We start from the raw sequence: 17015 nt of genomic DNA on the forward strand, positions 1-17015 counted from the left end.
CAACATTGATTAACTTCGGTTCCAAGTTAGGACCGCCTACTATCAGGAAAGGTCGCATATAAACAAAACATAAAAATTTATTTTTATATGTTTATAATAAATGGAAAGTTAATCGAAGAGGCCTAATAAAGGCGGAGATATAAAATATATAGATCTATAACGTGTTAAGCAAAATTACTAAAAACCTAAACACACTTCCGTCTAAGGGAAGGGTCGGCCATTTAAAAGTGAAAGAGAGTCCATACTCTCTTTGTCACCATAATTAAATCTATCCAAAACGAGTTCAAGTTTTGAAATGAAGATAAAACCCCTGCATAGCGAAAGCTCAAAACTGGAATAGTGTACTTCACCAAATAGATGTGAAAACAAATCCAGTTAGTAACAGCGTATTTAGTAGGTCTTGCCAGTGGCACGACAGAGAGAAAATTGGTTCTGTGTTGACATGGCGTACTTGAGTATCTGCTCGACAGATGGCGCTGTTGATGTACACCCCCACCTGTATAGCGATCGCTGGCGTATTTTGTCCTTAGGTTTTTCTGTCGGGCAGCAGAGCTGACAGCTATATGATCACCGGCTAAGTTTAATATTGAAAAACAGATATTTGACATATAAACTATAAAAGGACTTATGTAAACCTGTTCAACATAAAAACATTTGCTGCGAGTTTGAACTTTTGAAGTTCTAGCAAACTTTCATCATGAACCAAAGGAGTATTTGCTTCAGCAGGGGCAGGTGTAACTCCTGACCCTCACGATGAAGGTACCAAATTCCCAAGAACCGAGCTCAAAAAGGACCCACCGGCAACACTGTGAGTTGGGTTCCAGCAGAGGAGAGGAAAGAGCTATAAAGCTTCTTTTTTGGAATTCCCAAATTTGCATTCAAAGAAACCATCTTAGCCTCTCTATTCTTCTTACAAAGTTCTTTCCACTGCAGAAGAACTACAGGGAGATAACTGCCTATTAATAATGCCCCCCTGCAAAGAGAACACAAACGATGGGATCATCAGCAAGCTTAGACATGAAACTGACACACTGCTTCTCTCCAATACCAGAGAAAGATTCCATTGATAACAAGCACACAAACTGTAAATAGAAAAAGACTAGGACAGAAATTTGAGAAGCAGCACAAGTACATACATACTGCCTATGGCCGAAAGCCACACAAGCCAAGTAACCGTGGGTGGGGCTTCCCTCCACAGCTCGCCTATAGTATAACTACCCTGTTAATGAATTAATGGCCATTTCAGCTTGTACTGGAATTATACTCCTACTTATAAGAAGAAAATATTGTTTTATCGTTGAAACAAACAGTTCGTTTATTTTAGAACTATCAATCTATAAACTATATAAAAACCAACATTTAAAATACTACAATACAGAAGTGAGCATTAACCTCTAATGATATCAACAAAGGTTTTCTTCTTGGTACGATGTTTGGAGCGAATTCCAGGATTGTGGGTATCTGCCTTTGTACCCTGGTATCGTACTGGAGCATCAAGTCCACAATTATCTGAAGAAAAAGAAAATTGATCAACAAAAAATCATTTATTCACAAGAAAATCCTTGCATTAAATATTCTTGAATTTTGTAATGGTACAAACACAAGGTCAAACTATTTTTTCAAACACGAAAAAAATACCCAAGTTAATACATGTTAAATAAGTGCAAACCTCTTACCATATTTCAATTACAGTATTCTATAACATATATTACAATAAGAGAAAGTCCAGGGTTGAATCACTCATCAAATGAAGACTTCCTTCTTTTTCTCCTGTGAGCATCTTACCACAAGATGAAATCTCATTACTAATATACAAATGCTATTCACTGCCTGAGCAATCTGAAGGATATGACAAATTTGGAAGTCATTTTTATTTTTCAAACGATACAAATCTGTAGCTATCTAAAGGGATATTACTTTCAGCGAAGCTGAAAGGACAAGCCATTAGAATGCAGTGAGAGTTAACTACCCATTCCGATAGTTAGCAGGGGACAGGGGTCACACACACCTGTGACTGTGCTTCACTTTGCTTGGAGGTAGGACTTTGATGGGGGACAGGGTTGGCAGGCAAGCATGTATAAATACCACGTTTGTATCTTTAAGAAAAATGACAAATTCGTAGATAATTTGTATTTTTCCTAACGATACAAACCTTAGCTATTTACATGGGGTAATTACTTTGGCGACAGCCGATGACGAGCCATAAAGTTTTAACGAGGGTTGCCTACCCCACCGCTAGTTAGCGGGGGGGGGGGGGGGGGGTAGGAAGGGGTAACTAGCTACCCCTCCCCCCTCACACACACCGGTGAATGATCTACTTTACTTAGAGGTAGGACTTATCTTGGGGGACAGGGCTGGCGGGCACATAACTGTAAATAGCTAAGGTTTGTATCGTTAGGAAAAATACAAATTACCTACGAATTTGTCATTTGTTCCGTAACTGAATACAAACCACGCTATTTACATGGGGTGACTTAACCCTTAGGAAGGGAGGTAAGTCCCCTGCCATACTGGCTTTGGCTTGCCCGGGGGCCCTTAACCCGAGTTCATAAAGCAACTCAAGGGTTAGGGCCCCTGCGCCTCGCAGACAGCTGAGGGGCTGCTGCAGCCTACATAAGTCGTGTGTGAAGGTGAGCAGTGACATGGCCTAGGAAGTTGACCTGGAGTTCTTTAGAAGGAAATCTAGGCTAGGACTACCCAATACCACCTCGTCAGGGTATGGGGACATGACAGTATTACAACTTAATACTAGGAACACAAGGAAGCATGGCTTACCTGCAGAGGTTCAAGGTCAGCTGTGCAAAGGACCCAGGATGCTGTTTTTCTCCAAGGGAGGAGAGGATGAAGAAAAGAAAAGGGCCAGACTGATCTTTTCATTCACACATGGTAAAACCGGGTAACAATGCCCTCAACCCTCTGCTACTTGTCCTGAGGTAAGACCAGCTGTTGTGCAGCCACCACTGGGCCGATAGAAAACGTATCGAGCCGTCTGTGTGTCACGTCTTGCAGGTAGGTAGTGGGCCGTGAAGGTGGTCTGACGCTTCCACACCCCAGCTTGCAGGACCTGCGTCATCGAAAAGTTCTTCATGAAGGCCAGGGACGTAGCAACGCCCCTGACATCATGCGCCCTAGGGCACCGTGACGGAGGAGGGTCAGAACTCAAGGCCAGGTGGATCACCTTGCAGATCCAGGCCGAGATGGTATTCCTGGTGACCCTCCTCTTCGTTTCCCCGGCGCTAACAAACAGAGCTTGCACCTGGGGGCGGCTGCAGCTGTTCTTTTAAGATACAACCTCAGACTCCTGACTGGGCACAGTAGGAGATGGTCTGGGTCATCTGTTACAGAACGAAGACTCGAGACCTGGAAAGAGTCGAACCTAGAGTCCGGCACTCCCGGGTTCTGAGTCTTAGCAACAAACTCAGGGACGAAGCCGAACGTTACCTCCCCCCATCCCCTTGAGTGGGCGACGTCGTAGGAGAGACCATGCAGTTCGCTGACTCGCTCGGCCGAGGCCAGAGCTAGCAGGAACACCGTCTTCCAGGTAAGGTGGCGATCAGAAGCCTGGCGTAATGGTTCGTAGGGAGGCCTCCTAAGAGACCTGAGAACCCGAACCACGTTCTAAGGAGGAGGTCTCACTTCCGACTGAGGGCAGGTAAGTTCGTAACTCCGTATGAGAAGAGACAGTTCCAGCGAGGAGGAAATGTCCATTCCTTTGAGCCTGAAGGCAAGACTTAAGGCTGAGCGATAGCCTTTCACTGCCGAGACTGAAAGGGGCATTTCTTCCTGCAGATACACAAGGAACTCCGCTATTGCTGGTAAAGTGGCACTGAGGGGAGAGATACCCCTTCCACGGCACCAACCACAGAAAACTCGCCACTTCGCCTGGTAGACTCCTGCGGATGACCTGTGCAGGTGGCCAGACATCCTTTCCGCAACTTGTTGCGAAAATCCTCTCTCTTTGAGGAGATGCTAGATTGTCTCCAGGCGTGAAATCGAAGCAAAGCTACGGCTTTGTTAAAGGAGTTGGAGTGTGGTTGTGAGTAGATCGTGACGTGGAGGGAGCTCCCTCGGGATCTCCGTGAGGAGCTGCAGAAGGTCCGGAAACCACTCTGCATGATGCCATAGCGGAGCTATCAAGGTCATCGAGAGATTGACCGATGTTCTGGTCTTGTTGAGGACCCTCCTCATCAGACAGAACGGGGGAAAGGCGTACACGTCGACGTAGTCCCACCGTTGTTGGAAGATATCTTGCCAGAGGGCCTTGGGGTCCGGGACTGGGGAGCAGTACAGCGGAAGCTTTGTGTTTAACGCTGTAGCGAACAGGTCCACAGTCAGGGAACCCCACAAAGTCAGGACTTTGTTGGCTATCCGAGGATCCAAAGACCACTCGGTACTCACCATCTGCGTCGCTCTGCTCAGACTGTCGGCGAGCACATTCCTCTTGCCTGGAATGAAGCGAGCCGCAAGTGATATTGAGCGGGCTTCGGACCATCTCAGGATCTCTACTGCAAGATGGGACAGCTGTTCCGAAAAGGTACCTCCCTGCTTGTTGATGTAAGCCACCACCGTGGTGTTGTCGCTCATCACCACCACAAAGTGGCCCGCCAGGACTTGGTGGAACTTTTGAAGGGCCAGGAAAACGGCCTTCATCTCTAGCAGGTTTATGTGGAGGTACTTTTCTGATTCTGACCACAGGCCTGAGGCCCTGTGGTTCACAACGTGGGCACCCCACCCCTTGTTTGATGCGTCCGAAAACAGCATCAAATCCGGGGTAGAGACGAGAAGATCCACTCCCTTTCGCAGGTTCTCGTCTGCCACCCACCATCTGAGGTCCGCTCGTTCCGCAGATCCCATGGGGATCAGGATGTCCGGGGAGTCGAGTCCTTGACTCCACCAAGACTTGAGTCGCCACTGAAGGGATCTCATCCTGAGGCGACTGTTGGGGACGAGACGGGTCAGGGAGGAGAGGTGGCTGAGGAGACGAAGCCACGATTGGGCTGGGAGTTCTTCTCGATTGAGGCAAGGTTCCGCAACCTTCCTCAGCCTCGCTATCCTTTTGTCTGATGGGAAGGCTTTGTGGAGATTGGTGTCTATGATCATGCCTAGATATACCGTACCAGTTTCTGAGAGGGCTGCAGAGAGGACTTCTCGAGGTTTACCACGATCCCCAAATCCTGACAAACTTCGAGGAGCTTGTCTCGGTGGCGAAGAAGGGATGCCTCCGAGTCTGCCAGGATCAGCCAGTCGTCCAGGTACCGAAGGAGACAGATGCCGATCCTGTGAGCCCATGAAGAGATGATGGTGAAGACTCTGGTGAACACCTGAGGCGCTGTGGAGAGACCGAAACACAGCACCTTGAACTGGTAGATCTTGTTGTCTAGGCAAAATCTCAGGTACTTCCTTGAAGACGGATGGATTGAGATCTGGAAGTACGCGTCCTTAAGATCCAGTGTGCACATGAAGTTTCGTGGTCTCACTGCAAGTCTGACCGTGTCTGCCGTCTCCATGCTGAACGGAGTCTGCTTGACAAACCCGTTCAGTGTCGAGAGGTCGATGATTGGTCTCCAGCCTCCAGACGCCTTTCTCACAAGAAAGAGTCGACTGTAGAAGCCTGGGGACCCGTCCACGACCTCCTGGAGAGCGTCCTTCGCCAACATGGTCAGGACTTCGGCCCGAAGAGCCTGCCCTTTTGCTGATCCCATGGCAAAAGAGCTCAACGACACTGGATTCGCTGACAGGGGAGGGAGAGATACTGTGAACGGGACGCGATACCCTAGGGATATCATGGAGACCGTCCAGGCATCCGCCCCGAGTTGCTGCCACCTTGCTGCGCAACTCTGCAGGCATCCCCCCACTGGTGGACACGCGGGGGGAATGCCAACCCTAGCGCTTCCGGCCTCGGCCGGAGCCTCTAGGGTTCTTGCCTCCCCTGGAGGACTTCTTCCCCCTCCTGCCCTTGGCAGGAAAGGGCTTAGACACCTTGAGCTTCGCTGCTACGGTAGTCTTCTTCGTATTCATGACGGGACGGGGCTGCTGAACCGCTGGAGGCTTATAGGGCCTCGATGTCAGGGCCCTATGGATGAGGGAATCCTGGTTGGATTTCCGCCACCTCTCGGCAGAGAGCTTGTCCTTAGGCTCAAACAAGCTCTTACCGAGGACGGAAGAGTGTCTGAGCCTGCTCGACTCGGCGCTGGGAACCTTATGGTGGAACCTCTCGACAACAGCGTTCTTGCGTTTGAGGATTGTGTTGGCCCACAAGCTCGAGACTTGGTGGGACAGGAACTCGATGGTCCGAGTGCCCGAGAGGAGAAAAGTTTCCAGCGCCTTCCTGGTACTTTCCTTGGAGAGATCCTCGGACCGCACCAGGATGCCCAGAGACCCCAGCCAGATGTCGAGTCATGCAGTGGCTTGCATAGCGCACTTGATTACCTTCTCCTGGCTCTGGATCTCAGTGGCTGAGAAGGATACGTGCCGGTTGGAGAGCCTCTCAAGAGGGACTCCCCCTGTGAGTCCTTCCACGGAGTGATGTAAGGGAAGGCTCAGCGAAGACTCCTCAAGGACTTCAAAGTACCTCCTCTGATGGACACGAGGAGGAGGGAGGAGCTTATTTCCGGCACTGGATCTACTGGAGGAGGCAAGCTCCGCGAGCTGGCCCTCGATCTTGTCTCTGACGCTCTTCATCCCTTGGGACCAGGGCAATGCTGCGCTGGCTCTAGAGGGCTTCTGAGTGCCGTAGACGCAATCCAGGACCGTGTCCTTACCCTCACGAGGTGGGACCTCAGGGTCTGGAATCCCATTAAGGTTCCTCATGAGAGTCAGGACCTGCCAGAACGCGTGTTCTGACTCCTGGTGCTCGCCTCCTGTCAGACTTGCAGCGAAGTCTCCGGACCCCAGAGGTTTTTTCCTGGGGGGAAACGTGGGCATCCTCTACGGCTCTGGACTGTTCCTGTCTGATCCTAGTAGACGATTTTGGAATCGTCTTAGAGTCCTTAGGCTCCCTCCTGGGAGGGATGCAGGACTCTAAAAGCGAAGAGGGCAAGTCCTTCTCCACCTCGGGACGAGGAGACCTCTCGGGAAGAGGAGGAACATCCACCATTGGTGCGATAGGGGAGTATTCCTGTTCAACCGACTCCCCTGAGGAGGGGTAATCCTCCTCCGCAGGAGAGGGCGAGAAGGTCTGAGGGGGAGTAGGATCCTTGCGCAAGGATCTACGCGGGGACAGCACAGGCCTCGGAGAAGGATCCAAGGGAGAGACTCCTCTCTTCCTTTTCAGGGGGGAGGAAGCAGCCGCTGGTTCGCGACCCGAATCAGAGAGTGTTGGCTTAATCGCCCGCACAAGAGCTCTGAGTAGGGTGTCGAACCAGGGATGCTGACTGACAGCAGCGCTGTCAGACACTCCCTCTAAAAGGAAGGGGATTGAGGGATCCCTAGGAGGAGTCGACACACGAGGGTTCGCCTGCAGGGCTGTAAGAGAAGAATCCCTAGACCTGTCCGAGGAGCATTCCCCCTCTGGCGAGCGCGCTGGTCTGCGCTTGCGGGGAGGGGAACGCGACAAAGAAGAAACCGCCTACCGGCGATCGCGCTGGGGCTCGTATAATGGGCCCAGATCAGGGTCGCACACGAGAAGGGCGCGAAGCTGGAAAATCGCGGGAGCGGGGGCGCGATGGTGCGCAGGAGGATTGTCAGGAGCGATGGCGCGCTGGAGACAGAGCGGGAGCGTGGTCGTGGGGGCGCACGGTAGCCAGAGCGGGAACATGCCCGCGAGCGCGAGTGGGCGTGCGGCGAACAGGAGCTGGAACAGGAGGCGGCCGAACGCGCGGGCACGCAGTGATCTGGTGCAGCCCCGGAGGGCGAGTGATAACAGGAGCGCCCGAGCGGGTGTCCGTTAGGACTGGCTGAGGGCGCGATAGTGCGGGAGCAGGGTCACGAGCGACCTGGGAACGAGAGGTTTGATGACGGTTTGGCTAGACCGGTTTACTCGCCTGTGCAAGCGCTAGATGCGCTGGCGATCGTGGGCGTGCATCATGAACAGGTAGCGTCGGGGTTCGCTGCTTCGGAGGTCGCGAGATGCGAGCCGCGTGAGGGCGTTCTGGCGTTAGTTGCGCCACCACAGCTGTCTTAAAGATAGGCACGGGGCGCGAAGCAAGAACAGGGTGCGATTTGGGTGAGTCGGACGCGATCGTATCAGTGGTAGATTTGCGCGGTTCCAGAGGCGGCCGTGAGCGCCCGTGCGCTGACTTGGCAACCTCTGGGTCGACAAGCTGAGTCGTCGTGACGCGTGGTTGCGTTGGTGCTATAGCAGGAACTGCGCGCGGGCGCGCATCGCGAACCTCTCTCGTATCGTGAACCTCCCTTGTATCGCGAACCTCCTTAGGTGGGCGCGATGGGCCCAAAGCGGCACATGGGTGCGTTGGGGTGTGCGTGAGCGCTGGAGCTGGAATTGCGCGGGGACACATATCGCGTCTCTCCCCCCCAGGGCGCGATGAGTCCGAAGGAACCTGTGGGCGCCTCTGCGCCAACTCAGGAACCTCCTGGATCGCGTGCGGTGAAACAGGAACAGGGGGCCGGCGAGGTGCCGGAGGGCGCGTGAGCGCTGGAGGCCGCTGGGGCACTGGTGGACGCGTAGGCGCCTTATCAGGAACTGGCCGCAAGTGCGCGGCGGCGCTATGACAGGAACAGGGCGTGTTTGCGCAGTTGGGCGCTTGCGTGCTACTTCAGGAACTGCTGGAGGGTGACGGGGCGCCGATGGGCGTGGGCGCACAGGGGAACCCTGGCGAGCAACAGGAACAATGGCGCGAACGCCTAAGGGTGAGCGCCGAGTCGCTTTGTCAGGAACGACAGGAACAACAGCAGCAGGGTGCGCAGGCGGAGCCTTACGCTTAGGGGCGAGCGGCGCAGTTGCGCGCTCAAGTCCCTGAGACCCCGAAGGGTCAGGAGGTTGCGCAGTGGCAGTCTCCGGCGCGTAAAGCGCGTCAGCAGCTTTAGATGTGGATGGTTGAGGAGACAGCTCACATTATCCCGAAGGACGACCATCCTCCGACAGGGATCGCGAACGATCCCTGGAGAGGTCCAGGTTGGTAGCAGGTAGATCAGGAGAACGGCGAGTCGTCTCCTCCGCAGAGGACTGTGGTGACGACGAGCCGAAGAGGCGCCTCTTAACCCCTTTGAAGGGGGAAGGAAGGCCTCTACGGCGAAGGGGAGGGCGAGCCTTCCACCTTATACGCCCACGAGGGGCCGTGGGATCAGCAGGCTGACTATCAATAGGCCTCCGAAGAGGCGTCTCTACCAGAGAACTCCCCCGAGAGGGAGTCTCAACGGAAGGAGAGACCGTGGGACTAAGCTCCTCCCTCGAAGTATGTTCAGAGGGGGAGACAGAGCCTTCTGCTACCGCAGCCACAGGAACAGGAGTTTGGTCAGACCCACGGGATGTTTCCGACACAACAATGTCAACCACAGACAGAGGATCTATGTCCGCTGAGGTTGACGATTGTTCGGCAGCCGCACCCCGTTTGATCATACCAAACAAGGCTTCCTTGGAGGGCGAACCCTGTAGCCCCAAGGAAGCCCAAAGCTGAAAAAGGTCATTGTTAGAAACAAATACCTCCTCCGAGGGGGGAGGTGCAGCCGCCTCGCTATGGTAGGCAACGACCTCTCCCTCACCACGGGATCGATTAATGACATCAACATTACGGTCTACGCTACCTCTCGCCGGCCTCTCGGAAGAGGCCGCCCGAGCGGGAGCTTCGGAGGAGGAATGGGCGGCGGAAGAAGAAGACTTAGGATTTTCTCTCTTCCGAGAAACCTCGGAAGGAGAAAAATCCCTCTTAGCCTTCTTCTTACGTCGCCGAGCAAACCTCTCCTACTGGGAGGTAGACCACTCCCTACACTCAATGCACAAATTAGAACTATCACACCGTTGGCCCCTAGACTGGGGGTATAAGGAGTGAGAATCAGTTTCCACGGCCGACATAAAGGTCCCACAAGGGCGGCCGGGAAGTCCAGGGCAAGTGCGCATAAGGAGAGTAGAGGCCAACTTCACACACAAACACTGAAAGAAAAAGCAGACAAAAATTATGGCAGTCAAAAGAGAGGAGAGCGCTGACAGGTCTGTCGTCTCTCCGAGCCAAAAGTAAAGTGGATCATTCACCGGTGTGTGTGAGGGGGGAGGGGTAGCTAGCTACCCCTCCCTACCCCCTGCTAACTAGCGGTGGGGTAGGAAACCCTCGTTAAAACTTTATGGCTCGTCACCGGCTGTCGCCAAAGTAATTACCCCATGTAAATAGCGTGGTTTGTATGCAGTTACGGAACAAATAAATAATAAAATACATTATATTTAAACATTTTAACAGAAAATATATGTTTTCCTGTACAAAATAACGTGATTTAACCGGTTTTCACATTCATTTCAACCGTAATAACAGCAACCGGTTCGGTTACTTAAAAGTTAGTCGAATTGGTTGTTCTGTTGGTTTGCGGTTGAAATGAAGGTCAAATTCGGTCAAATCACGTTATTTACTACAGGAAAACATATATTTTCTGTTCGAAATGAGAATCTGTAATACAGTAAAACTTTAATTTATTTTCAGTGAAAATAAGGGGGTGTATGTATGATAGCGGCCACATGTATATATTATTATGTCTAACATAGAATATGCCAGTGTAAGGGGGGTTGCAAGGGGGCTTTAGCCCCCTCCCGATAGGTAAGTAGTTAAGGACACGGGTTGTAGGTTAAGTTAGGGGAAAAAGTTTGGTAAATTTGTATTGTATTACAGGGTGTGATTTCGAACAGAAAATATATGATTTCCTATAGTAAATAACGAGATTTAACCAAATTTGACCATTTCAACCGGAATCAAACAGATCAACCAATCCGACTAACTTTAAGTTGACAAATTGGTTGATGTTATTACGGATGAAGTGAAGGTGAAAACCGGTTAAATCATGATATTTCCTACAGGAAAACATATACTTTCTGTTAAAATGGTTAAATATTATCACTGTTGACATATATGTTGTGTTAAAATATTTAAAAATAAGCACTTGTTCAACGTTGTACTGAGAACGATAACATTAGCAACGTTACCAATGATTCACAGTTCTACCAACGATGAAGAATGGTACAGAGTTACCAACGACACGATGACATTACAAGCGGTAGAAATGCTAAATATTTCCATACGTATTTCAAATAATTCTTCCATATAACTATTACACAATATATAAAAAGTACAAAAAGGGCACAGAACCTAACAAACCCACCTAACTTGGCCTAGAAGTACCCCGGTCACAAAACACATATAATGACTATTGAGGAATGACTTACTTTTATGAAGAAAACGACGAAACTTGTGGGTCACGGGAGGGTGAGACTGACGGATTAACTCGTAGACGACTTTTCCCAAAAAATTTACCTTTATAGGCAGTAACGGTATAACCACAACGACGTTTCTTCTTAGTTTTAGGTATGATGGATTCAGAATTACAATAAAACACGTGAATGTCTTTTCTATAAGATAAAAGAGAACGGCACTTGGGGCACTGTAAACGATGAGGAATTACGTTGTGTGATTTAAGGAAATAATCAACATTGGCTGAAGAATCATAAAAATCACCATGGAATTTAGCCACTGCTTTTAGGTACGGAATACTGCAGCCGTTACAAGTTTCTATCACTTGTTCCATCAAAAAATACGACAAAATAAATCTCACTTGAAATGACGCACACCTTACTGGGTCAAAGGTTACAACGCAAAAGGGATTGGAGGAAGGGGCATGAACAGACGACTCAAAGAGATAAAGGAAGGGGGGGTAGGGAAATATCTGTAGACAACCCCCTTGTGTAAACTTTGAATAGGCATCGGTTGTTGATTGGTTAAGGGAAAAAGAAAGGAGACTAGCGGGTAAACATGAATGAACTAAATAGGGAAACTAGTCCAGAGAAAGCATTTATGTGAAACAGAGGAGTGAAAAGTTAATAACAAAAGAAAAGAAATAAAAACAATATAGGAAGATAAAATGGAATGAATGATAAATAATATTGAATGGGATTATAAAATGAGATGATTTTACTGTGAATGAACTGGATAAGGAAACTAGTCCAGAGCAAGTATTTATGTGAAACCGGGGAGAGAAAAGGAAATAACCAAAGAAATAAACCCAATATAGAAAGATAAATGGAATGTATGATAAATAATATTGAATGGGAATATAAAATGAGATGATAATACGATAATAAAAAGATTAAATGGGGGGGGGGGAAGCTTCTGCGCAGGGGGAGTGATATTTGCGCAGACCGAAAACTGGTATGCACAAACGAACGTACAAATGGGTGCTGATGTTAGCATGGAATGCTAACATTTGATCTACATCAGACATTGGCAGCACTGGTTACTGTATTTTTTCATGAAATAATCTTAGCAACGGCTCCTCCAAAGTTTACCCAGTTATACTGTTTTGTATTTTCCTCCGGTTATAATCCATACAAGAAGGTAATGTATAGAGAAGAAAAGGTTTGTTTTACGTTTATATATCGATTCCCCGGTATGTTTTCCCCACCCAAAACCCCGAGTTCCCACTGGGGGTCCCCCATTATCGGAGGAAATAGATGTATATATATTTCTGAAACTATTCATTTGCAACGGGAACGAGTGTCATTTTCGAAGACCGTAATTTTTTCTATAAGAAAAAGTAGTTTTTTTCTAGGTTACATTGCCCTGTAATACACTACAATGAAACCTAAGGGTAGGTTAGTATTTTAAGTTAGTCATAATAATATATACAGGTGGTCGCTATCATACATACACCCCGATTGTTATTATTACAGGTCGAAACTGGAATAACAAGTCTTGAAACCTAATAAGAAGACATAAACATTCAATTGGTCGAAGTAGGCCAATATTAACTTCAAAATTAAAGCAATGGTCTCCATAAACAATTTGAGGGCCCAAGGCTTGACTTGGGAGTATTTCAACTTTACAAATGTAAATAATATTCAAGAAAATACTTACTGTTTTTGTAAAAGCCCCCTCCATGTTTCAGCTTGAACACAACAGGGTCTAACTGGAAGAGACGAATGCCAAATCTCGAGTTAGGTAACCAAACTTTACACAAACAGAATACTGGTGCCATGCCGTCGTCTTAAGCTACTAACGATGTAAATACAAATGAACAGATTGGGTATATCATAAAGGTCAGGGTTTTTAACAATACTCGATGGGATTCGAATGCTTTCAATAAATGTATATATTTCGGACTAACACAAGATGCGTTTTTCTTATTCTCTAGCGACAGGAATCCGATTATTTGATGCTCTTTTGTTGTTTGTTGTTATTTATACAATCGTTTATGGAGCAGACGACGTTCTTAGGTCTTTTCTTGCGGGTATTGAAACACGTGGTTTTTTTTTTCTTTTTGTTTTTTTTTTCATTTGGAAACAAGGAATAGAGAAAAGAAAAGAATATATATATCAGACGTGGAAAAAAAAGAAAGAAGAAAATAAAAGAATTAGAATAAAGAAGAAAACTATTTATGTCTTGTTATTTATGTAATCGTTTATGGAGCAGACGACGTTCTTAGGTCTTTTCTTGCGGGTATTGAAACACGTGTTTTGTTGGCACAGTGTAAAATCCGGACGTCGGACGTCGGACGTCGGATGCCGTCCAGGAGAATAGAAAATCGCTTGTATCACCTGGAAAGACGCAAAAATACACCTCTTTTTTTGTGACTGGTAATGTTCACTGATACTTTCTGTTATTTTCTGAATAAATGTTCGAAAAATATTGGTTTATTTTCATGTTATTGAGAATAATCTCAATCGGACGTCAACATTACACTATCTAACTGCCCGCTATTTTACCCAGTTAGTGTAATGTTGACGTCCGATTGAGATTATTCTCAATAACATGAAAATAAACCAATATTTTTCGAACATTTATTCAGAAAATAACAGAAAGTATCAGTGAACATTACCAGTCACAAAAAAAAAAAGAGGTGTATTTTCGAGTCTTTCCCAGTGATACAAGCGATTTTCTATTCTCCCGGACGGCATCCGACGTCCGGATTTTACACTGTGCCTGTTTTGTTTTGTTTTTTTTTTTTTGTTCTTTAAACACTTTAGGGAAATGATTATAGACGAGGAAAAATTGAACTTTGACATCTCAGATCATAATCTGATCACTATAGAACTGGAATTCATGAGTGACCAGAATAAAAATTTTAATAAAGGAAGATGGGAGGAAGTAAAATACTTTAGGACAGATGAAAATAGTTTAAGAGAATATACAACAAGAGTAGAGGAAATCGTAAGAGATAGACAGAATAGAAGGAATGGATCTGATAATAAAAGAGGCTGCAGAAGAAAAATTGGCAAGAGTATATAAAAGGAAAGTTCTTGATGAAGAAAAGGTACATGAGCAACCCTGGATGAACGATGAAATAAGAAAAGGCATAAAGGAAAGGAAGGATTTAAACAGAAAGAAAAGAAATGAATCCAATATCGAAGTAAAAAAGGAATTAGAAGAGAGATATGGTCAAAAGAAGAGGGAAGTGCAAGAAATGATAAAGAAGGAAATTACTAGATTTGAAAAAAAAAAAGACAACAGAAGAAATAAAAATGGATAAAAATAAAAAAACTCTGGGAGAATATTGATAGAATAAGGAACAGACAGAAAGCCCATGGCAAAGTTATACAACTTTATGGAGAACAAGGAAATAAGCTAAATAAGGAAGAAACAAAAGAGGAATTAATCAAGTACTGGAAAACTATATATTGTAAGCATGAAAATAAAATAGACTCAGTTTGGAATGAAGAAAAACAAATAGAATATGAAAATGAAATAGCACATCATGAAGACACCACAAGAATAGATGAATATAATATCCCGGACATACTTAGGGAACACTATGACCTTGTAATGGTAACAAAAGGGAAAATAAAACCAATGAAAAATCAAAAAATCACAACAGAAAAAGTAAAGAATTGCCTGGGAAAATTAAAGGCAAAAAAAGTGGCAGGACCAGATAGCCTAAAACCCGAACTATATAAGGCACTAGGAAAAAGCAAAATATGTCTTGAAACCTTACAGAAATGTTATCAAAATGAGTTGGACGAAAAAAGAAAAACCAAATATGTGGAAGAAGTCAAGAACAAAGATGATTGAAAAGAAAAGAAGGCCAATGGCAAAAGACTTAAGACCCATAGCTCTATTAAATATTTCTTATAAAATATTCATGATGATGGTGAAAGAGGAAATAGAAAACCACATAAGAATGAATGAAGAAGACAACGAATGTCAAGCAGGATTTACAGGTGGAGGCAGGATAGAGGACAATATCTTTATATTACAGTATTGTGTGGAAGAGAGCTATAGTAACAAGAAACCCCTAATAGTAACCGCGATAGACTTTAGTAAAGCATTTGACTCTGTAAAAAGGGAGGTATTGATAGAAGTTTTGAAAGAATATAAAATTAACACCAAAATTATAAGTGCAATTGCAAATATTTATCAAGGAGATACTACGGGCATTGACTTAGGAGAAGGTATAGAACAAGAAATGGAGGTTACAAGTGAAATTAAACAAGGTTGCACAGGATCAACTTCACTTTTTAAACTGATTACGTATATTGTCATGAAGAAAATAGAAGAGGAAGGAAACGGTTTCAGAAATCAATTAATAAAGATAGAATCATTATTTTTTGCAGATGATGCCTTAATAATTGCACAGGATATACATAATGCTAAGCGTAACATTCAGATATTAGTAGAAACTAGTAAAAATTGTGGGTTGGAAATTAATAAAGAAAAGAGTAATATTATGATTTACAATATGAAAGAAAAGCCAGATAACATAGAGGGAATCAGTGTAGTAGAAAGTTTGACATACTTAGGAATAAAGCTAGACAATAGTAGGAATATATTTAAAACTCAGAAAAGGGTAATGATAGAAAAGGCACAAAAATTAGCTAATCTAACATATTCAGTTATAGAGAAAAGTTGCAATAAAGTGATGATAGGAAAAACGTTCTGGAAAAGTATTGCTTTACCATCTATTTTGTATGGAACAAATGTTATAAATCTAACAGAAACTGAAATAGAGAAACTACAAAGAATAGAGAATGGGGTATATAGGAAGATTTTAGGTGCCACTAAAAGCACAGCTAATACTGCTCTAAGAGGGGAGATAGGTGCATCTTCTATGAAAGCAAGGGTGATGGATGGGAAGCTGCAGTACTTAAATCGTACCCTGAATGGAAAGAAGGAAATACTGAAAATAATTATCCAGGATATTCAAGAAAAAGAAGGAAGATGGTGGAAACAACCTGCAAAGTATTTGGAAGAATTAAGTTTAGGTATAAGACAAATAAGAAGAATGAACAAGGCAGAAATAAAAACGGAAACCAGAAAGTGGGATACTGAAAAGTGGAAAGAAGAAATAGAAAGTAAAGTGAGCTTAGAAATATATAGAACGTGGAAGAAAGAAATTAAAGAAGAGTTAATTTATGACAATACATTTGCTTCAGTGATATTTTTTAGAGCAAGAACTAATACGTTAAAACTAAATATTGTAAATAGACACAATGGAGGGAATGTGAACTGTAATTTTTGTGAAAATGAGGAGGAAGATTTGATACATTTTTTTTTATTTTGCCAGGAATATAGAAAAGAAAGGAATGAAGTAATTGAGCTACAACAACCATACGACGAAGACACAAAGAAAATAGTAGGATTATTTTTATTTAGTGAAACAAATATAGAAAAGAAAAAAGAAGTATTGAACATAATGTGGAAGAAAAGACAAAACAGTACAAGAAGATAAGCGTTAGAGGAGCCGTTGTAAAGGCTATGCCTCACCCCAGAACCTGAACCTGGAAACAAGGAATAGAGAAAAGAAGAGAATATATATATATATATATATATATATATATATATATATATATATATATATATATATATATATATATCAGATAGGGAAAAAAGAGAGAAGAGAAATAAAAGAATTAGAATAAGGAATGTCTT

The 17015-nt window shown here is 45.2% G+C and overlaps 1 protein-coding gene across 1 annotated transcript in view; it reads right to left on the reverse strand.

The window, feature by feature from the left end:
* Positions 1-13165, reverse strand: part of PolrMT (mitochondrial RNA polymerase) — a 229510-nt gene extending 216345 nt beyond the window's left edge. Inside the window, 2 exon segments of the mRNA XM_068351814.1 lie at positions 1393-1509; positions 13008-13165. Coding sequence (XP_068207915.1) covers positions 1393-1509; positions 13008-13128 — 238 coding nt within the window. The 5' untranslated portion in view covers positions 13129-13165.
* Between the last annotated feature and the right edge of the window lie 3850 nt (positions 13166-17015).

This window comes from Palaemon carinicauda, chromosome 28 (genome assembly GCF_036898095.1).
Source record: "Palaemon carinicauda isolate YSFRI2023 chromosome 28, ASM3689809v2, whole genome shotgun sequence".
Classification (NCBI taxonomy): Eukaryota; Metazoa; Arthropoda; class Malacostraca; order Decapoda; family Palaemonidae; genus Palaemon; species Palaemon carinicauda.